The following is a 23038-nucleotide window of genomic DNA, read 5'->3' as shown; positions in this document are numbered from 1 at the left end:
CCGGTGAATTGATCTCGACATTGTCACTTTAATACAATAATAATAATATATTTTTTTTAAATGATGACATTTTTTTAGAGAATCTGCGACTTGCTGTTCGTTAGACTCCTATTGAGAACCCGCAAATTATCTGGATTGACTGTATAATAAATATCATCCATATAATTTGTTGCTGTGGTTTGGAATTATTCCAATGGTTCAAACGGTTTTCATGATCTGTTATGGAGGATGGAAAGGGTTGTTTTTCATGGATGAGAAGTAACACCTTGATGATGAGGGGGAAGACCAGACTGATCTGAGCTAAGAGGAAGCCTACAGTATCTCATATAACCACTTAATATAACTATGTTGAGCAGAAAAGCATCTCAGAATGGACATTGAGTCTGGGCTACAACTGCAAAAGTCCAATCACCACCCCCGAACCTACAATCACTCAAATCGAACTTTTGGTTTATTCGTACTTGTTTGCATTTTGCGTGTTAAATGTCTGGTATGTATTGACAGGAGTGGTGATGGACATCGATGAGAATTCTGCTTACTCGTGGCCAACCTGCAGTCAGTGTGGAGGCGACTGCTTGGAGGCATCAGAAGATAAGCCGTAAGTTACATTATATTGTACATATCGCATTAAAGCAGGGATATACCACAGTGTTTTTTTTTTGTTTTTTTTTCCTTTTCCCGAAGGTGTTATTTTGAAAGTGTCATTATTGCCTTGTTTTGCAGGGACGTCTTTTCATGTGTAGCTTGTGGACTCGTGGACAAGCCATGCAGAAAGATGCAGCTGGAGGTGTTTCTCAGCTGTCCTCCCTCAAGTCACTGGACTGTCAAAATTAAGGTGAGATGTAAATGTAAAAGATTTAGTGTGAAAACATGTGTTCAGGTTTTTATTAGACCCTCTATCTCTGTTTAAAGGAGGAAGGAAATCTCATCTGCCTTTGCAGAGTGTGTTTTTCAGCACCTGATTACTATCGCACATTTTTAGTTGCTTGATGTTTGAGATTGTGCTAAACTATTTTGTGAAAGTGACATGAAAGTTTTGCGCGTGTGTGTGTGTGTGTGTTTACCAGCTACAGCAGAAATCCATCATGTCCCTCCTAAACTCGACAGGACATGCAGAGGTGAGATTCCTGTCAAACGAGTGCCTGTTCTGCTGATAAGTTACACTCAGGGGCCACTTTAATTGGAACACCTGAACATTTCAATTATACACTTTTACACAATAGCAGTCACATGCCAACGGAAATCATGAGGATGAAGTTCAAGACTTTTTTTTGTTCGTTTTGTTTTCGTTCATTTATTCTCAAGATTCTGGTGTTGAGTTGCCTTTCTGCTTATCAATTTTGCAAAAAAAAAAAAAAAAAAGTGTTTACGAGAACTTCGAATGATTGCATGGACCAGGTTTATAGATGTTCCTAATAAAGTAACTACTGCCTTTGCTACCATACTCAAGCCCCTGTGTGCGATGTTAGTATAGAAATGCATCAGACCAAGTGAGTTAAGGTGAATCAATGTGATTTATAAAATCTGTCAGAGTCATGAACTCCGCTGCACTGTGGTGTAAATAATACTAAGCAACGCAGTGAAGATACACCTAGCATTTACTCGCTTGTCGCGTTTGATTGACAGGGTTACGAGGCGGAGGCGGTGCTTGGCAAGAGCGTCGGCCCTCTGAACGCGTTCATCCATGTGGTCGCCCGCTCTTCAACGCTCTGGATGGCTTTGGAGGAGATCATTCTGTGACCTGGGATCACTAACACATCTGTGTGTCTCAACTCTCACCGGTCTGGTATACCAAAGGGAATATAAAATTTAACAGCCTAATAAATCTGGGTACAAACCGAGCTGAGTGGTTTAATGACCCATGCCATCATATGATGTGATGAGATATAAGATCAGATTAGTCTAAAGGTAAAATGGTTTGTTCTCAGTTTAGCCATGGAAGCCACAGGTTGGGGGGGGGGGGGGGATCCTCATCATTGCTGCCGAAAGTAAAAGAAGAAACAAGTAGACTGCTGTATGAAAGTAACAAAAATAGACTGTTGTATTTATAGATTTACATATTTAAATGATATGATTGTCAAATTGGACACGCCCTCCCTCCCTCCATCAATTCACACTGACCCTCTCTGATTTTGATATTAAGCTTATTTCATTTTTATTTCTATCAATATTCCAGTTGTCTTTTCTTTTTTCGTTCTGTCTTTTTACAGACTTGATATAAAATGTTCAAACTTCAGAATACAAAGTTTGGAATTATAAAACATGTACCATAATATGACTTTTTTTCTGTAATAATTTAGAATACAAAAAGAAATTAAAAAAAAAAAAAAAAAATTATATATATATATATATATATATATATATATATATATATATATATATATATATATATATATATATATATATATATAATATTCACAAAATATTCCCGAAAGTTTTCAGTTCTGATGATTTGAATGCACGTGTAGCTACAGTCAGAGTATTCGAGTCGTGCATGAATGTGAGGTATGTTTTCCAAAAATAATAATAATAATAATAACAATAATAGAAAAAAAAACAATATGCGCATGACGACGCTGCTGGTGGGTGGTAGTGGTGATCACCGGATCCCGGGGGTCTCGCGGTGTTTGAAGACGTGTCTGAGGCTCGTGAGCTCGCGCGTGAGCTGATCTATGGTCTTGTGCAGGCGCTCGTTCTCCGCGCTCAGTTCAAGCAGCTTCTGCTGCATCTCCATGTTGCGCCGCTTCGCCTTGTCCCTGCTCTTGCGCACGGCGATGTTATTCCGCTCGCGGCGCTGCCGGTACTCCGGACTGAACCTGTCCGTCGACTTCTTGCTCTTATCTTTGAGAGTCCTGCGCGGGGGGCTCGAGGGAGACAGCGAGGGCTCCGGCGTGCTCGGGGGCGTCGGCTGTCCCGTGTGGATGCTCACCGACGTCTGCGCGCACGCCTCGATCTGCGAGGGCAGAGATGACGGCGCGTCGCTGTCGCTCCAATCTGTCTCCTGCTTGATCGCGATGCTCGGGTCCTTAGAGGCGCTGAACGCGGAGAGCTGGTGGTAGAACTCGGGCTTCTCCTGCTTCACGGCGCTGTTGAAGAGGTCGGCGAAGAGCTCGTCGTTGCACAGCTCGAAGTTGGGCGCAGACGACATGGATTCGATGTACGCGCTGAAGTCGATCGCGCTCTCGTCGTCGTACATGGCTGTCGCGTTGCTCAGCTCCACCACGCTCGCGCTGCTGCTGCTGCTGCTGCTGTTATTAGTAGTAGTAGAAGTAGCAGTGTTACTCGTGGGGGTGATGATGCCGACGCTCTCCTCGGGACATTTTCCACCCCCTGTCAGCTTACTGTCGTAGAAGTTCGTAGGCTCCATCGCCCAGCTCATGTAGCATGGTGGAGACACGCACTCGGAGTCCAGGCTGCACGGCTCGCACATGAACGCAGCTCTGCTTTTCTTCTTCATGCAACGACTCAGAAACCTGCACTGCGACCTCCTGCTGGGGTCCAGAGACTCGTGCGATCCGCGGTGGATGGGCTGCTGGATGGCTGGGTGGGACACACGCGCCACGGGGTTCTCATGCGTTCTAAAAAGCAACCTGTGCATGGGCTAAAGTTTATACACACTTTCAGCTGACGTCAAGGCCTCACCACCCCCTTTGGGAAGCCAGTCGTTGCCGTTGTAAGTCACGTGGATCGATCTGGATTCCCATTCGCAGGCGAGGAGCACGCGCGCACGCCCACCACATTACTACGATTCAACTTCGACCAAGTTATTTGTTACTGTCAGGAAAGACACACACACACACACACACACACACAGTGCTTATATTGTAATTTTCCATATCACAGTTGAGGTTCGTACCTTTGTTGTGTATGTCCTCTATTCACAAAGCTTTAAACAGCCAGTTATAAGCTTTAGAGCTTCACCACATACGTTTTCCCAACTGCTTCAGCCTCCTTTCCAGACCTCTAGTATGTCTCCTTCACTTCTTCACTTGTCAGTCAAGTATCTTTGTTTTAAGGTGCATATTAATAGACCAGAGTGTGCAGTAAAGCTTCAGATGTACACTTTTTTTATGCACCAATTTAGGCCAAAGACGCACACTACAGCTACCATTCCAGGAAGCTCGGGATTAAGCTGTGCATGCTGAGGAATCGATTTGAAATGATCGCTTTTTGATGTAAATGTATCCAGGAAGGTGCATGTGGTATAATCAAGAAGACACAGTTTGTACCTTTACACTGCATGATTTACTGGTGTAACACAAACGTTTGATAACACTGTTTTTAATGGTTTTGAGACACATGCATGCGCCTCTTTTTCATATGCAACAAACTAAGTAAACAACATACAAGAATTGGACAGTGGACAATGAATGGAAGTTTTGTGGGGATCAAGAAAAGAAAACTTTAGCAAGATAAAGGACAGGAGTGAAGATGTTAGCAGACTGTCTCACAGTCGAACATGGATGTTTTGGAGTTTAGAGACTTGTTCCAGGTGAAAGGAATACTGAATCAACATGGCTCCCATTCCATTCAACTCCACGCAATTCTATCTGGACTTGCGTTAATTGGAACCAACTTTCCCACACGGTAAGACAATGAGCCGAAGCGTATGTTTAAGCACTGTAAGTGTTATTTAGAGAGCAAACAGTCGGCTGGAGTGTTCTTGATCACGGAATGGCCTCCTCAGTCACCACACCTAAATACGATCACAAACGCTCTGGGATGAACCGGATTGCAAAGCCGGAAAGAAATCTAAAAAACCAAAGAAGCACACCGGTGTCAAGCTTTAGAGGAGGCATGGCAAAGTTTTTCCATTATACAAGAGGATTTTTCATTTAAAAAAGTTTAAAAATGTGTATTTTTTCACATTCAAGGTACAAAAGGTTCACTACCGCCATCAGATATATTTAAGGTACCAAAGGTGATATAATCTGGGCTTGAAATTCAATGGAAGAAAACTAGTAAACTTAAAGTCACGTTTGTGAGTCATTTATTGTGTCCTCACGCCGGGAACAAGTGGATTCTGGATGTTCTATTCTCAACATTCTTTATTGCCTCGCCGTCATTATGGACGCCCCCTAGTGGACATAGATGAACTCTCAGCCAACTGTTTAATTTATTTTTGAACGATTTTGAGATCGTGCAAATGTACGAATTGCTGTTTTGTATTCCAAAGCGCAAGACCAAGCCCATTTCCATTCACCAGGACATGGTTTATTTTTTTTATTTTTTTTATGGCTAATTCTCCTATAATGCGGTATTTCAGTTTAGACCTATGCTGGGCCAGTGTGTCCACAAATGTAGAATTTTTGCATCACTAATCATAAACATCACTAACGTTTATGTTTAGTTCTCAACTTGCTTAGCTTAGGGTGAAAAAACCCTGAAAAAAGTCAACTTGGACCCTGTGCTCTGTCGACAATAAAAGACTCTATAACAAACACGTTTGTACACAAACGAGTTATATACGAATACGTTTCCCCTGACCTGGGCAACGAAGATTGTTCAATCTTCATCCACATACGTTTAATTCCTTAAAAAACATGTGGAGGTCATGCTGATGTGGGCGAATAATCAGTGACCTGGATCTTGATTATTTTCTGACGTTTTTTGTTCCTCAAAAGAAGTTTGGAAATCCTTCCATAATTGTTCAATAGAAGCTGTTATTATAGAAAACGCTAACAGAAGCAGGAACTATTGGAGACCCGATGATGAAACTGCATGAAACTTCCAGTAAATCCAGACACAATAAAAATATTTATTTATTTATTTGCACCATGCAAAATGTAACAAACCAGTTTAAAAGTGGTAGACAGGCTAATATTACAAGTGTGTACAAGTGTCTAGAATATATACACACACACACACACACACACACATACACACACACAGATGCATCTCAATAAATTTGAATAGAATTTAAAAGTTTATTATTTGAATACAAAAAGTGAAACTCGTATATTGTATAGATTCATCACACACAGACTGATATACTTCAAGTGTTTATTTCTTTTCATTGTGATGATTTTGGCTTACAGCTAACGAAAACCCAAAATTCAGTATCTCAGAAAATTAGAATATTGTCAAAAAGTTTAATATTAGAGATTCGTAGTGTCACACTCTAATCAGCTGATGAAATCCAAGCACCTGCAAAAGTTTCCTGAGCCTTTAAATGGTGTCTCAGTCTGGTTCAGGCTCCACAATCATGGCGGAAGACTGCTGACTTGACAGTTGTCCAGAAGACGATGATTGACACCCTGCACATGGAGGGTAAGACACAAAAGGTCATCGCTAAAGAAGCTGCTGTTCACTGAGTGCTGTATCCAAGCACATTAATGACAAGTTAAATGGAAGGAAAAAATGTTGTAGAAAAAGGTGGAATGAAGCCCATTTAGGAATTTGGAGGAGATTCACAAAGAGTGGACTGCAGCTGGAGTCAGTGTTTCAAGAGCCACCACGCACAGACGCATCCATGGGCTACAACTGATGCACTCCGTGTGTCAAGCCACTCCTCAACCAGAGACAGCGGCAAAGGACGAAAAGGACTGGACTGTTGCTCAGTGGGCCAAAGTCGTCTTTTTAGATGAAAGGAGAGATGCTGATTTCATTTTCCAGCAGGATTTGGTACCTGCCCACACTGCCAAAGTACTAACACCTGGTTTAGGAACCATGGTATCCATGTGCTTTATTGACCAGCAAACTCACCAGACCTAAACACCATGGAGAATCTATAGGGTATTGTAAAGAGGAAGATATGAGACACCAGACCCATCAATGTAGAAGAGCTAAAGGCTGCTATCAGAGCAACCTGTGTTTCCATAACACGTCAGCAGCGTCACAGACCGATCGCCTCCATGCCACTGCAGTAATTCATGCAAAGAGTGCCGCGACCGAGTATTGAGTTCTGTACATGTTCATACTTTTCAGTAGTCCAATATTTCTGTGTTAAAAATCTTTCTATATTTATTTATTTATTTTTATTGGTCCTAGGTGTAAATTTTCGGACATACTGAATTTTGGGTTTTCGTTAGCTGTAAGCCAAAATCATCAAAATGAAAAGAAATAAACACTTGAAATATATCAGTCTGTGTGTGATAATTCTATACAATATACAAGTTTCACTTTTTGTATTGAATTACTAAAATAAATCAAGTTTTTAATTATATTTTAATTTATTGAGATGCACATGTGTGTGTGTGTGTGTGTGTGTGTGTGTGTGTGTGTGTGTGTGTGTGTGTGTGTGTGTGTATATATATGATATAACAGCTGCTGTGCCAAAACTGTGACCTTTATAAACGTCTATTAAATTAAATATTCATTTAGTACACAAACAAATCAAATGACTTCAGGCATATGCTTAGAAAAAAAACATAATAAACACAGTGGTTTAATTTGAGTTGCACAAAAGCGGAATTTTATGGTGCTTGAAAAGCTGACCGGTATTTCAATATTAATTTGAATCATATGAAATACATCACGTTCAATAAATTAAATTTGTCTAAATTTTTATCCTCTGTTTTAAACCTGCTATTGGTAAATTGTGCAATATTTTACTGTATATATGATTATGTTGATTAAGCTGATATGGTAAAAGTAAATAAAAAGAATGGACATATGCAAAGAAAGAGAGAAATGATAGCAGGTGAGTCAGCATGAGATATAAAGTGAGACATATGCTATTAAAAAAAATAGCAGCTTGTGTTAAACCTGATTTTCCCACCACAATCTGAAGTACAGTACACAAAAACGTCAACAAAATAATGTCTTCACTTCATGGCACCAGTGGTGTTCTGACGAAGCCGCTCTGCATAATCTCTGAGACGGTTCACAGTATTTTTTTTCTATATAGTCCAAAAAACCAGACGTATATTTACAGAAGTGGTGTTAATGCTCAGTAGATTCAGCTGTTGCCATTGTCGAGTACTTCAGTACTGTGCGATTCCTCGGCCTAGAAGAGAGACATATATATATATATATATGAGTGTGTGTACGTATGTATATCATGTTATTGAGCATTTTATTGCCATTTCTTATCCTCTGCACAACCCTGCACACTTATACTGTGTGTGTGTATATATATATATATATATATATATATATGTGTGTGTGTGTGTGTGTGTGTGTGTGTGTGTGTGTGTGCGCACACCATGTAGGCTTTCTCCAGCAGATGTTTTCTCGTCCATCCTCAGTTCTCTCTCCAGACGCTGCTCCAGCTCTTTCTCATAGTGTCCCTCTCCTTCTAGGTCCTCATTTTGCATCCTGTTGGTCCCAAAACAAGAAAGTGAAATCATTCTCCTGCTGGAGTGCAAACACTTTTACCACAATTGTAATAGAGAATGGGATAAAAAGAAATTCTACAAAAAGATCTGAAGCTAAATTACAGGTTTGGTGTTTTTTGTGTTTTTGTTGTTGTTCTTATATTTCAAGACCAGTTCCAAATCCCTTGCTGACCCTGACACCTACAGGTAAGAGTGTGTTATTACATACCTATAGGCAGGCATAAAACTCTTTTAACACTGCATACTCTCAGGGTTTAATGAGGTCCCTGTTACAGAAAGGTATTTTATATATATATATATATATATATATATATATATATATATATATATATATATATATATATATATATATATATATATATATATATATACGGTGGTGTGTTGAGTGTATTTTATGTGTAGTTTGTTCTATTTTGATCTCTGTTCGTGCACCTATCAAGCTAATTTTGGGCAACGATTTGAGTAGTTTTGCAAACCTTGTTAACATGAACGTAAATAAGGTGTGATGACTAGAATAAACATCCTGTTTTGACTAGTGCAGTGGAAATCTCAATTAGTCTTCGGTAAGAGGAAATTATTTATAGTATGTATCATTTCGGGGACTTCTGGTGAGCCTTTTAATTAACTCTGGAGGAGCAGAACAATATGTCCATGAGGTAAAGCTGGATCTGGTTCAGCTCCTCTTATCTTTGTGGAGCCAGGCCAAGTTGAGCTAAAAGTCCACGAGGTAGAGGTGTTTGGGGTTTGCTGTGTATGTTGTATGGGATAGAGGTTAGCGCTTGGGCTAACAGGAGCAGTTGGATCAAATCCAGCCCTACCCACTGGACTCTTGTTTCTGCAGACTATGTTGAGCATTGTGACACTGTGAGTGTTTTAAAAGCTACTGAGTTACCGTGATGTGAGTCCATCAGTTTCTGTGTCAATGTTGCTGTCAGTCTCAATTCCTGCTTCTAGAAATAACATAGCAAGAGAAAGGCTTAGAAATGGCTAAAATGAGTTAAAAGTTAATAAAATTTTGTTTTGGAAAACAACCAACTCACTTAACATCAACTCTGCTTTATAGGTGGTTATTTTCCTAGAACAGCATGACACAGAATGTCTTATTGCTTACTTAATGGACTGTTTACCCGAGTGAAGCTCTTTCACCAGTGAGGACATGGTGCTGGTGATGGAGTCCGCAGCCACGAGTAGGTCGTTTCTTAAGTTACGTCTCGAACCTAAATCATAAGAAGAGCAACAAATGCATTAGCTCCAGAAAATAACTTGATTATTGTTGACTGTGCTGCTCATTTTTTTGTAATAAATATCGATTGCATACTCTGAGAAAAAGCTTGTATGACATCGCCACCTAACCCCATGAGCGAGTCTTGTGGCGTCTGACTGGGTGTGGTGTTGCCAGAGGTTGACGGTACAGGTGTTGGGATGGAACTGCTGGCTGTGTGGCTCGGGGAAGAACGAGAAGAGGAGCCTGGGCCCTGATTCTGACACAGAATAGTCGAAATGTATCAAACTTAGCACAGGAAAAATAATACTTTTATTGTTTTGTGGTGGATTATTCGCAACCCAGCAGGGATACTGACATGATGGTAACATGTTAAAGCATGTTATTACTGACGAGTCAATTTTATGAAAGATATTCATGCAATTAATGCAAAAGTCAAACGTGTCATCGGGTCTTTTTTTTAATATTCTTTTAAATACAATCCATCATCTTCCAACTTGGGTGAACCCATTCCCTCTTTAGTGGCAGATTCAATATCTATACACTTCTTGGGGTACCAATCTGGTTGAACTCCTGTAACTGATGTTAACAGAAGCTCTTGCTCGGAATCTGCATGATTTTCTGCACTACATTGCTACCACATGATTAGCTGATTGGATAATTGCATGAATAAGCAGGTGTACATGCTTGCCTCAGTGGGTGTATATTGATCTATATATAGAACATATATATATATATATATATAGTATGTCTGTGGAGGTTTGGGAAAACTCCTTGTATGTCAGTGTGGTTGAATTCTGGGAAAACTGGGCTTTGAACCAGTTTCACACCACCAAGTTTCTCAAATGCACACATGGCATAGAGCTCCATTCTGTCTCAGGTATCGAATCACGCCAGCTATCACACATTGCTTGTAATTATGACACATTAGTGTGAACAGTCTGGAACTTTCTCTACTTTATAGCAACCTGAGCATGCATTCAAACCCAGACGAGTTACTCATTCCTGAGGCATTTGTACACATGCGGACAGCAGAGGCACTGTTAAGTTAATACCTGCTTCCGTTCTTCGTCCTGTAAACGAAACGATTCGGTCTTTACTGTGCATCACGTTATTCAAACAAAAATGTCGCTCTTATTTACATTATATAACACACAGTATATTACGACATTAATATCATCATCATCTCCACATTTGCATTTCTCAAACCCTTTTCTATTGTTCTTATGGTCATTATTGAATAATATGGCGTAAAACAAATACCAGGCCAGGAGTCGAAACGGTTTAATTATCAAAAGCATTGTGTCTTGTCTACAACATTTCCTGTTTTATTTAATCAAATGATCTCCTACCTTTAACAGTAACATGAGCTGTTCCAGCTGTACCATCAGTTCTCTTCTGCTCTCTTGAAGGGCCGACATCCTGTCTTCTAGTTCTTCCTTTCTCTGCCTAATGGAATTAATAAAACAATGTGGAAGTTACTCTGACTAATCGCTAAAAACTTGGTGTCAGAATCTCCTGGTCTCATGCATCAAATCTAGGGGAGGTTTCAGACAACTATACTCATCTCCTCAAATCATAAACACAAGTAGTTCATGCAGAGCCACATTGTCACAAGTCTTTATTCTATTCGGCTTTTCAGTGGTTTTCGATACAGATACAGAGACGGATTCACAAGACTCGGTTGTCCATCATCGTTAGTAGAATTAATTGCACACCACAGGAATGGTTTTCTTCGCACCAGGTGACAAACAGAATCCATGCAGACTCTTCATTGGTGTCTGACAAATCTCAATGCTTGTTCTTATTCTGTTATCTCTCTAGGCCAACTCTTTCAATGATGTCATTTCCTCACATAGGCTTTTATACCTCTTTTGACACCCAACTTTTTCCCTATCCTCTCCACCTTTCTCAGCATGTCAGGCACTGAAAATAAATCCTAATAAGACTGAGCTTTTGAACAGTCCTGGAGATGTGTACCTATGTCAAGAGCTTGTGATCTCTATTAAATACTCTCAGATTAATTGATGTCACAGTATGCAACCTTGGGGTACTTCTGGACAGACAAATATCCTTCTCTCCTTGTATCGCTAACCTGAATTTGTAAGTTGTATATCTTGCAGTATATTTAAATATTTGTTTTGTCATTAAGTGAGAGACACCTGGGCATTTTGTCTATGGGGAGGGGCTTTAATGTTCCAAAAATGGACTACAGAGCCTTGTTCCTGGCAAAATTGCCCCTGAATGCCATCATGACGCCTGCGATGAAGTCAGAATGCAGCTGCAGTTTCTTCAACATCACCCAATTTCTATTTCCTTACAAAGAGCGTGATGTGGCGGCTTTTTAGCACTTAAGTTTCCATTATAACCTAATGCTCATATAGTTCAGGAGGTGATTAGATGGACAGAATAAAGGTCTCAAACACCACCACATCAATCTCTTTAAGCAGAGTTGAAACTAGAGTTAAATCCCACTGCACCACTATAGCCATGTAGTCCAACGGCTTTTTAAACCAAAGTGGACAAAATAAAACTTGCCATTCTACAGTATTTTTACCTAAGTAGGCGAAGCTCAGTGAGAAGGGTAGGGTTTTGCTCTCTTTTGTCACCCAGAGGCTGAGAGGCTTCATCATGCTGCTGCCGTAACCGTTGAATCTCTTGCAAGATTTCTCTGTAAAAAGCAGTGCAGTAAGTGACCTGCTTTCCCAAAACATACTTCTATATGGATTGCTAATCATTAATATGATTGTGTCTTACTTGTTCTTGGTTTCTAGTTCAGCAATAAGTTGCCTCTGTTGCTTGTTCGTGTCCAGAGAAAGAGACAGGTCAGTCGGCACTCTGGCTTGCTGCAACACGGGCAAAAATGATTTAATGTCAGTGGTCTCAGTATTTACTGCTAACACTTATAAATGAGTAATTGGCCATCTTACCGTTGATGTTCTGTCGGCAGCCAATCGGGAAGCGTAGCGGGCAATGAGGTAGTGCTCATCATCCTGGTTATTAGTCCTGCTTTCCAGTAAACTATCAGTATAAGAAGGAATTGTTTTCGCATATGAAGGTTAGTGGATTAGGATGTAGAGAAATAGAGATTATTATATACAGCACATTAATATTGTTTCTGCGAATGGTTAAAAGAAACAAAAGTATGCAATCATTAATAAGGTAGGTTTTTATAAGGGAAAAATGAATGGTTATTTCTTATATTATTAGGGCAAATTATACTGTATCAACCCTCCACAAAACAACCTCAGGCTGTTAGCAAGCGCCAAATCTCACCAATTTCCAAACTGGTCACCATGCCATATTAACTCCATTCTCTAAGATTATAAGAATAATATGGTGCAAGAAGCTCTTGTTCCAGCCACATGCTAATCACACTAACCCGGTGCGATTCTTTTGAAGGAGGCTCACATATAAGCCAATGAGAACATGTTCATCAGCGAGTCTGTCCGCAATATCAAGGCTGTACTGAACCCTGGAAACAGCGTTTTATAAAACACATATTAGTCATTGGTATTGGTTTAGTCTCTGACTGTAAATTCTTATAAATTTAGAGGGGGGCTACAGCTAAGCCTGGTCTACAGGGGCATGTTCCACTTTTCTTTTTAAATAAAAAGAGTATAGCAGTAGGAAATTTTTGGGATGTAATAAGACCCTCTTACCCTTTTCCCTTCAGGAGATCTGGAGTATCCCTAGTCAGGAATTTTCTCTGTTTAATCTCCTCATTTTCGGCTCTGTGAAAGTTAATAAGTAATGCATAATAATAGATACTTAAAAATAAGCATAAACTCCAAATACCCAAAGCGACACAAAATAAACATGAAAGTAAATGTGTGTTTTTAATTACATTTCTTATAGTCAAGTTAGCTGGTATTTTCTAGTAAGAGTACAATAAACCAAATATAAGATTAATTTTAAAGTATTTGTTACTTTTTTGCATTATTTTGGCATAATTCAATGCCTGAAAAAGTCTTGTTTAAATGGTATGGTATAAATCATTTTAATGGAAATTTCTAGAAAGTAGCAAAATGATCTGCAAGAACAGTTTAAGAATAAAATGTTATATTTGATTGTGTTAGTATAGGAACCAGTAAGCAGTATAGTAAAGTATGTATGTGTGTTCAACACTGCACTTACACTCTGAAAGGCTTGTTGGTCGAGGGCATGGTGTGAGACAACGTGTACTCATTGCCACTGTTTGCTGGCCTTGGAGGCCTGAATCAGAGACACAAGTTAGATAAAATTCATAAATTACAGGACAAGATGATACAGAATTCAAGTGAGTGATGTATTGAGCTTTAATTTCATATATAATTTTTTATTTTTTTTTACACCATCTAAGTGTTGGCAAGGTAAATAATAGTACCTGGTGATGATAAGGGAATTTAATAGGCAAACAATGTGGGTCAACTTACCAAGTGTCACTGTATTTGGTAGCAAAAGAGAAAAAAAGACAAAAAATAAAAAAGATAATTAGTGAAAGAATGACATTTATACGTATTGTACTATAGCAAAATATCAACTATAGCAATTTAAAATTTAGTTTTTAAAGAACAGCCTGTCATTTTTTTTCTTAATTTACAAACCCAATTCCAAAGTTAGGATGCTGTGAAAAGAATGTAGATAAAAACAAAATGCAATGCTTTACAAATCTCATAAACCCATATTTTATTCACAATAAAACCTGAAAAATATATAAAATGGTAAGGAAAAAGAAGGTATTTTGAGTTTGATGGCTGCAACATGTCCAAAAAACAAAAATGGTGAAATGGGGCAACAAAATGCTGAGAAAAAAATACCTGTTACTAATAAGAAATAGCTTAAGGAACATTTTGCAACTAATTAGGTTGATTGGCAACAGATCAGTAACATGATTGGGTATAAAAAAGAGAAGCAAAATCTCTCAAAAGTAAAGATGGGCAGAGGTTCACCATTCTGAAAAAACTGTCTACAGTTTGCTTTTGCCATTCAATAATGCAGGTTAAAGCTCTATCATGCAAAGTAGGAGCCATATGTGAACATGATCCAGAAACACTGCTGTCTTCTTTGGGCCAAAGCTCAATTCAGGGAGAGACTTGCATATTTCAGGAAGATGATGTTTAACAGTATACTACATCCACTGCAACAGCATGGCTTCCTAGTAAATGAGTGTTGAACTGGCCTGACTGCAGTCCAGACCATTTACCAATTAAAAACATTTGATCCATAATAAAGGTAAAAATAAGACAAAGACAACCCAGAACTGTTGCACAGCTAAAACCCTGTATCAGACACAAATAGGACAACTTTCCACTCCCAAAACCTCACCAACTAAGAGGGGATGCTACACAGGGCTAAACTTGTGCAAATGTTTTTGAGATGTTGCAGCTATTGAATTTAAAAGGACCTCATTCTAGTCTATGACTGTTTCAGTAACATAAAAACAATAACATATTTGAACCAGCATATTAAAATCAACTTTTATAGTTTGCAGCTACTGTTCAAGAAAATGATTAATCCAATGACCAATAAAAATCCAGACTTCAATACCACTGTGGTCTACATGGCTATCATTAGTGAACAGGTATAGGTTATGACACTGCAACAAGTTCTATTTAAAAACATCCCATCAGTCCCATTTTCACTACTGACTTACACTACGTGAGCAAGGTTAAGAGGTTTCTCAGGAGCATCAGAGAACATGGGATGGAGAGGTTCTCGGTTGGAAGCACAGCTCAGAGACTTGCTAAGAGCATTTGATAGCTTCTTTGCAGGAGATTTCTGGAGGGAATAAAGAAATAATACTATTATACTAACGTACTAATGTTCTGTTGTTTCTTCTTTTTCTATTATTGTCATTGAAGCATTGAAATCTGTGCTTTGTGAAAGAATTGGTGAAACCTGGCATGTCTTACCCATGATGTGTATTCCTTCATCTGGTGCTGGTTGCTATGGGAGCCTGAGGCATGTCCCTTCCAAAAGCACTCCTGACAGAGCTGGTAATTATGGCATTGTTGGCAACGGTAGCGAAATCCCATCATGCTTTGGCTGTGGCAGTAGGAGCACTCAACTGGGTGGAAGACTAGAGGAGAATAAAAAACAAATTAAGCCACACCTTTTAGCACAACATACGCTCCCATGTTCTGTTTACTAACACCCCGTGGATTTATGGCATCTTGATTATGCTGCAATGGAATTATAATTATAGCTATAATATGAAATAAAGTCCTTTATAACCCTATAATAGTCTGTGTGTACAAATACAATGGGACGAAAGATAAAATGTAAGAAAGCACTCAGAAGATGCTTTTCCAGTCTTTAAGTGCCCAATGTAGTCTTTGATTTCTGATTTTCAATGACAGGAGCATAAACATTTCTGCTGTTGTAGCCCATCCTCATCGAAGTTGTGTAATCGGAGATGCTTTTCTGCTCACCACATTTGTCGTCGTCTTCTTTTTCTTCTTTCGGCTTCTCCCATTAGGGGTCGCCACAGCGGACCATCCGTCTCCATACACCCCTGTCCTCTACATCTGCCTCTTTCAACCCAACTACCTGCATGTCTTCCTTCACCACATCCATGAACCTCCTCCTTGGTCTTCCTCTTTTCCTCCTTCCTGGTGGCTCCATCCTCAGCATTCCCCTACCGATATACCCCATGTCCCTCCTCTGCACATGTCCAAACCATCTCAATCTCGCCTCCCTCACCTTGTCTCCAAAATGTCCTACATGCGCTGTCCCTCTAATAAACTAATTTCTAAACTTGTCCATCCTCATCACTCCCAACAAAAACCTCAACATCTGCAGCTCTGCTACCTCCAGCTCCACCTCCTGTCTTTTACTCAATGCCACTGTCTCTAATCCATACAACATCGCAGGTCTCACCACAGTCCTATAAACTTTCCCTTTCATTCTTACAGATACCCTACTATCACAAATCACTCCTGTCACTCTTCTCCACCCACTCCACCCTGCCTGCACTCTTTTCTTCACTTCTCTAACACACTCTCCATTACTTTGCACTGTTGACCCCAGATACCTGAATTCCTCCACCTTCTCCACCTCTTCTCCTTGCAACCGCACCCCTCCACTGCCCTCCCTCTCATTCACACACATGTACTCTGTCTTACTCCTACTGACTTTCATAATCACCATCATTTTTACAGCATGCTTATTTAAGGTTCTGCCAACTAAAACCAGTATGCTCATTCTGGTTCTCATCAACAAACGCAGTTCTATCTGCCGAACAGCTCCCTTTAAGGCACCAAACACCAAAATCGCATAATTGTATTCATACAATTATACAAATAATTGTATTCATATGAATACAAAAATCTTGAAGTTCTTGCTCAAACTGAATTGGCTAACCAGATAATCGTATAAATGGGGTGTGGTCTTGGTGTTCCCAATAAAGCCAAAGAGTAAGTAAACCTGAGAAGATTATAAAAACCTCACCGTTCTCCACATTAGCCAGCCGATGCATAAGTGGCAACCATACAAGACACTGTGGTGGAGGATCAGACATGAAGGTGTCCAGGAAAATGTTCAGAGAAACCTGTTTCTGTAATAAAGCACATGGATTATAATGTAACCAGGTTAATGAATACATTTGTATTTGCATGCTGATCTTCTAGATTGGTTGGAACTATAGAGTTTGATTCCATAGCTAAAATTAAACATTACAATGTAAACAGTAAAGTTTTCCTTACTTGTGCAAAGCAAATCCTTGCGGTCTGTTCAGTGTAGCTAAAAGATGGTCCCTCGAAAATGGTAACGGGCAGCTTGAGCACCTCCTTTAAGAATTGGTCAAACTGGGAATAAATCATCATGCCTGTGGGATCTGATATCTGAGAAAAAATGTCTGAGCAACAATGACAAAGAAAGAATGTAAATACTCAATTTTTCTCCCTTCATCTTTACTAAGCAGATCACTGCAGATCACTGGGAGAATATATTTCATAATATATGTAACAACCACTGGTGACTAGATATTTGAAACAGTCAAGTTCCTCTTTATAAGCGAAGCTTACTTTCCGTGGTCTTGTTAAATCATGATAAAAGGACACATTAGGCTCTTCAGCATAAGTTTCATTTATCAACATTACTCAACTCAGCCCAGAGGTAAAATTCAAGGTGGAGCTTACATCTTAATTTGTCCATTATCTTTCCGCCACATAATGTAGCAAGTGCCATCTTCACCGCAAATACTGAGATCTTGCCTAGGCCTTCCCTACAAAAGAAGTGAAACATAAAGCGAATCATTAAAATTACTGATACGATCGATGATATAATTAATGAAAGTCCCTGGCCCCTAAGTGATCATAACCATGAAAAATTGTGCTACAGTGCTGAGGAGAAATGAGCTCTAAAACCCAGGTGCAAGCTAGGGCTAGCATTACCACCAGAAGAACTTCTACTCTACACAATCACTTGAGATGTGAAAGACCAATGCTATTTGGGCCAGGAAGAGCTGTACAAGTAATGCTTAACATATGTAACTGTGGCTGTTATGTGCAAGTAATGCTAATGTGTTTCTGTCTTAAAAACTGGGAGGGATTAGCCCTGCTAATCCACTTATACCAGACAACCCTGCTTAGGACCAACTGTCATAGCATTGCATCTATTCACGCAAAAGAGTTCTTACGGGTCGTATGCCGCCAACAAAAAATTGAGCAGAAGTAACACAGACTGATCCACGTTGATCTGGTGTGTCGTAGGCATTCGCTTATTTAGCTGGAAGAAGATAGTGGACAATATTGCTTCAAGTCGAGCCACTGAGAATTCTGTGGTGAGGTCCATGGCGTTAAGGCCATTCTCCCGGAAGGCTTCGATAAGGTTCCAGATGTCCACTAAGTGCACTGCAAGCAGAGAGGGTGGGTAATGTAAGGACAAAAATGGCTTGTGGGATTTTGACTAATTAAATTTACATTTTTCTTTCGAACACAAACGATATAATTGTATAAAACTGTATAATGCAATCATGCCAAAAAAAAAATCCTAATGGTCATTTTGTCACTTCATTGTTTATAGGGTTAGTGTCTCACCACAGCTTATTTATTGTTAAAGGAGATACTTACAGTTGCACCTTTTCTGAATAAATCTGAGCTTGCATGCAGTTCTATAGGTGGAAAGTCTGATAGAATCCAACTGCAGAGCTCCTGAAATGAGAAAACGACTGATTTTTGATATGGTGATGTTTTCTGTAATAAGATGTTTATATAGTAATTATGGAAGTGTCCAGTTCTTTTTCCATTCTCTGACATATTCAGTATAAGCTACAGGAGTCAGTGGCTTCTTTGCAGTAGGAGCAGCTGCATTTTCAGAGAGTCTGGTGAGGAAAATTTTTTTTTAGCTTCTATGAATTAAACTTTATTACACATTATATGTAACTATGTGTTACTTCTTGTGGCGGTAGAGGACAACATTTAATGAAGGGGTTGTAACACTAAGTTAACTTCATCTTCCTCTGTTTAAAACACACAGTGTTTTACAATGTGCAAAAGTGGCGTATTTTTTTTTTAAAGTACTAAATGAATGACAACAGTGGCAAGTGATCTGACCTTTTTTTTTTTTTTTTAGCTCTTCAGACCTGTTGCATCTTGAAGCCCTATTTCTGGATGGGGTTCTCATCAAATAAAAAAAAATCTCGCTGCCACTAAGGATGCTCCACATGAACAGCTCCACATGAAAAGCCTAAAAAAACCCTTGAGATTACTGTGGAGGGTTATCACTTAGTAACCAGAAAGAAGGCAGTGGGCTGCAATTAATACAAAGAGTTTTGCTACAATAGCTTAGGACTATAATTGCCATTGAGTTTTGCACTTGAGTCTCCACCAGTGAACTTCAAAAATGATGAAAGTATAATAAATGAATATCATATCATTCAGAGGAAAATGGGCTTTGTTTAGAATCAGGTTTCTATAAAGATTTCTTTCTCATATCATTTTAGGATTTTTTTTTCCATGCCACTGTCACCTTTAGGGAGAAATGTACATGGCTAAACTGGCTTAAATCTGTATTTCTGTGAATCTGCTCTGTAACAATGTTTATGCTCAAAGTGCTATGTTGTTTTTTTAATCATTAATCGGTGTAAATAACTTACGCATCTCAGCAAACAGTTGTCTTCTGTCGGCCATGGTGCCGCTGCTACGCTCAGCTTTCTCAATCATTCTGGCGAAACAGAACAAATGACAATAGAACTGAGGTACTTTGTGCTTCTCCGTGATCACGCCTCACGTTTTACACTTAAAGTCCCATTAGCTGCATGTAATCTTGTTACAGGGAAAGTGTAACAGGTGAGAGTATAAATCTCATATGTATTTTTGTGATAATGTGGTTAAGGCATGCATACTCTTGTAATCCTCGGAAAGTACAGTCTGTCGCTGTAAAGCAGGACAAAGAGAAGTGTGAGCACAATGGTGAAGAGCCATGGCTGACTGCACACAGCTAACCCTGTCATTCTGATCATGTGATACATCGCTACAGCAACAGGGAATCCTATCATCCGTGTCCCAAAAGGAAGGTGAAACCAAAGAGCATGCGATGGGAGAACATCGAGGGGTGCGCTTCGTTTTAATAATTAAGGTTTAAGAATGTTTCGTGCTAACGTTTGCGATATTTCTGCTAGGGTTAACATTAGGGTCTGTAGCACATTGAATGCACATTGAACTTACAAATCTGTGCAGTAAAATCCATCTTTCATTATCCTTCATCTCACTACAAGTTAAAGGAAAATACTGTCATAGCATGACATTATAAACATACACAAAGTGCAAAGTAATTTGATTTTGCTGACTCAAGTGCTATTTTAATCTATAAGCTGCTGAATGTTTGTGTCTGAGCCGTTTTGCTCAATAAAACATGTGATTGTTTTTGTGATGTGTAGAACTCTGTTATATATCATTGTAATAATCTCTTAATTCTATTTTATTATATTGGAGAACAAAAAAAGATATGTTTATAATCCTCAATTTCAATACCTGATGTTCAGATCCTTCAAAACAATAATTTTATTACATTTTTTTCTATTTAATGGCAGTGTTCAGTGAAACGGTGTAGGTTACACCCGGCATTAACAAAGATGTCATATTTAAAGGTCCAAGCACCAAATCAACTCAAACCCAAATGTGTGGAATTTGTGAAAAATATTACATTTAAATTTCAAGTGATGCTTTTGAAATAAATCTGGACTAAGGGGCGGATACTGGTTACAATATTTAAAAAAAAAACACTGCTTTAGAGTATCCATGTGGAACCATCTGCGATAGCAGAAGATGAGTCACTCTTCAAGTCAAGCATTAGGATGAATCTAACATCTTGCACTTCAACTTCAACTTCAGCCAGGAGACTAAAGATAGTATGAATGTAAAGGATGTAAATGTGTGCCAAAGCCTGAAATAACACAACCATTAGACAACTATAGGAGAAATGAATTGACCTTCTGATCAATTAGATTTAAGAATTCCACAGCATGGAAGTGAAATATTTAAGTATGTTTTCTTTCCATTAGGACAGACCGGTTACTGTACATGACCAAAATCTGACAATCAGAGACACACTTTTCGAGCCTGTTCCTTTCATAAGCGTGTAATGCATGATTAGGTTTAGAGAATGTCCTGCCCTTGAGCTGGGAAAGCATTAACACCAGCCAACAGTTGATATGAACTGGAATTTTATAGAAAATAATAATAATGGATAAAATGTTGGGCTGAGTATCTAAACCAGGATAAAAAAAAATTAACTCTAAATATTTACATGTAACAAAAATAACCATGAATATCACAGAGCCTTTCATGTAAACAAGCACAGATTTAGCATGACGACATACCCGCTGGAGAGCACCACGGTCTGTCTCTTTCTTTCTGTCTCTCTCTCTCTTGTATTTACAAAGTTGTGTGCTGCCTGTAATGTTGTTCCTGCCGTTCCCTCTTGCTTCGTCAATAGGCCCAAGCACCGCAACAAAAGCCGGGCAGTGAAGCGAGAGCAGCCAGCTGAAATTAGAAACTGTCAGGCTCCAGCCTGCGCTGCCTCTATCTTTAACTTCAAATGAGCGAGCCTTACATTCCTGCTCAGCTCAGACGGCTGCCTTAGCTCCAGTTGGTTTAGTTGCTGGGCCTTTTTCTGGCGTCTTTTGCCCTCGTACAGCCACTGTGTGTGAATGTAATTAAAAGAAAGACAATACGGAGTAGTAGCTGAGGATAAATCTAATAAACGGCCTACACCGGTACTGATACGCTCCTAATTCATGGTAATGACCCGTATTATGAGAACCTATAACAGTAGCTGTGAAAGTAGTTGCTCCAAGGCAAACCACAGGTTTACATTTATGTGTTTATTCCAATACCTTATCGGTCCTTTTTGCGACAGCTTATTTACACGGTCTTGTATAGTGTGCGATTGATGATTGGATAAAGTTTCCTATTAAACGGGTATGGAAGGAGACTCCAGTGTCAGCAAAATGAAACTTTCAGACCTAATGCAGGAAGTGTTTAAACAAATGCTACAGAATAAGTAAGAACAAAAACTGATTTGTTTAGTGGACAATACATGCAAAAATAAACAGATGATGTCATGTTTTAAGAAGTACAAATTTACATATTTAAATTTGATGTGATATAAAAGGAATAAATAGTAATCCTTGTGATATACCATGCCATACACTCATAACAGCTGATGTCCAATAATATAGTAGTGCTATGTAGCCCTTAGCCTACACTGAAGTCATGATATAAGTTCACATGACATCCAAAGACATGTGAATTAGAGCATAGCTTGATGTCATTAAATGTCACATTACATAAAACAATTCTGGCATAGGTTGACACTGTGATATAAGTTTTTATGTCACTGAATGACATCACAATATAGAACACATTTGCCACAATTTATTGATATATATAACAACATGACAGTGCACATTTGGCACACTTAACGCCATGTCATCAAATGTAATGACTACACAGCACTCAACCTGTCACGAAACAACATAGAGCAGATATAGATATAGTTTAATGCCCACTTAACTCTGGCATCATAACTATCATGACACCAAACATTATACCCTGACTTGATACATTGATGTCATGTCATCAACTGTCACATGACATAGACATCACAGCAAATATCGTTATAATACCAAATATTGGCATAATTGGCAAGAGTAATGTCATGTCATCGAATTTAAATCACAACACATAGCACACAACCTGCCATGACTTCCAACATCATAACACAACACAGAACAGACTTGATGCCATAAGCAGTCGTTGCATGACATAAAGCACACTTAGTATAGTATGACATCATGACTTGTCAAATCAAATGCCACCTGATGTCATGTCATGACATATGCCACTTATTACAGCAACATATAGTATTATATGTCTGATCACCAGTGTTTCTTATTTAATCTGGTCTTTTCTGCACTTGTGCCCGACAGCTTTGCCACATTCAAACAAAACCCACACACATCCTACACATCCTAATACTGTATTACTGTGGCTGTTTTTCACTCACGATCAAGAAAATTGCACTCATCTCTCTACACGGCACCTGGATTTAT

At 39.1% G+C, this 23038-nt stretch overlaps 3 protein-coding genes across 3 annotated transcripts in view; 1 reads left to right on the top strand and 2 right to left on the bottom strand.

Annotated features, from left to right (window-relative positions):
- Positions 1–2270, top strand: part of spidr (scaffold protein involved in DNA repair) — a 37285-nt gene extending 35015 nt beyond the window's left edge. The window contains exons 17-20 of the mRNA XM_083521301.1: positions 505–598; positions 724–835; positions 1068–1118; positions 1627–2270. Coding sequence (XP_083377427.1) covers positions 505–598; positions 724–835; positions 1068–1118; positions 1627–1740 — 371 coding nt within the window. The 3' untranslated portion in view covers positions 1741–2270. The remainder of the gene's footprint in view (positions 1–504; positions 599–723; positions 836–1067; positions 1119–1626) is intronic.
- A 193-nt stretch (positions 2271–2463) lies between these two features.
- On the bottom strand, positions 2464–5437 carry cebpd (CCAAT enhancer binding protein delta). Its single transcript, XM_083520725.1, has one exon. It carries the CDS (start codon positions 3596–3598, stop codon positions 2600–2602), a length of 999 nt encoding a protein of 332 aa, XP_083376851.1. The 5' UTR covers positions 3599–5437; the 3' UTR covers positions 2464–2599.
- A 1525-nt stretch (positions 5438–6962) lies between these two features.
- Positions 6963–21372, bottom strand: dtna (dystrobrevin, alpha). Its single transcript, XM_083546570.1, has 24 exons — positions 21305–21372; positions 20151–20193; positions 19580–19647; positions 18555–18635; positions 18122–18335; positions 17622–17707; positions 17187–17338; positions 16933–17038; positions 15396–15562; positions 15137–15261; positions 13639–13716; positions 13164–13235; positions 12884–12976; positions 12432–12522; positions 12259–12347; positions 12059–12172; positions 10854–10950; positions 10557–10574; positions 9598–9760; positions 9407–9496; positions 9172–9229; positions 8147–8259; positions 7251–7948; positions 6963–7194 (listed from the first exon to the last, which is right to left on the bottom strand). The coding sequence occupies exons 2-23, from the start codon at positions 20177–20179 to the stop codon at positions 7926–7928; spliced, it is 2127 nt and encodes a 708-aa protein (XP_083402696.1). The 5' UTR covers positions 20180–20193; positions 21305–21372; the 3' UTR covers positions 6963–7194; positions 7251–7925.
- Positions 21373–23038: the final 1666 nt, after the last annotated feature.

The sequence above is a fragment of the Silurus aristotelis genome (genome assembly GCF_946808225.1).
Source record: "Silurus aristotelis genome assembly, chromosome: 1".
NCBI classification, from domain to species: Eukaryota; Metazoa; Chordata; class Actinopteri; order Siluriformes; family Siluridae; genus Silurus; species Silurus aristotelis.
This window is presented reverse-complemented; position numbering and strand designations above follow the sequence as displayed.

Coding starts and splice junctions, on each gene's coding strand:
- dtna (XM_083546570.1), bottom strand. CDS start 20,179: ATGAAAGATGGATTTTACTGCACAGATTT. Junction 17,039..17,186: donor CAAGGATTTGCTTTGCACAA/GTAAGGAAAACT, acceptor GCTTTATTACAG/AAACAGGTTTCTCTGAACAT. Junction 9,230..9,406: donor GGTGAAAGAGCTTCACTCGG/GTAAACAGTCCA, acceptor TGTTATTTCTAG/AAGCAGGAATTGAGACTGAC.
- cebpd (XM_083520725.1), bottom strand. CDS start 3,598: ATGCACAGGTTGCTTTTTAGAACGCATGAGAACCCCGTGGCGCGTGTG.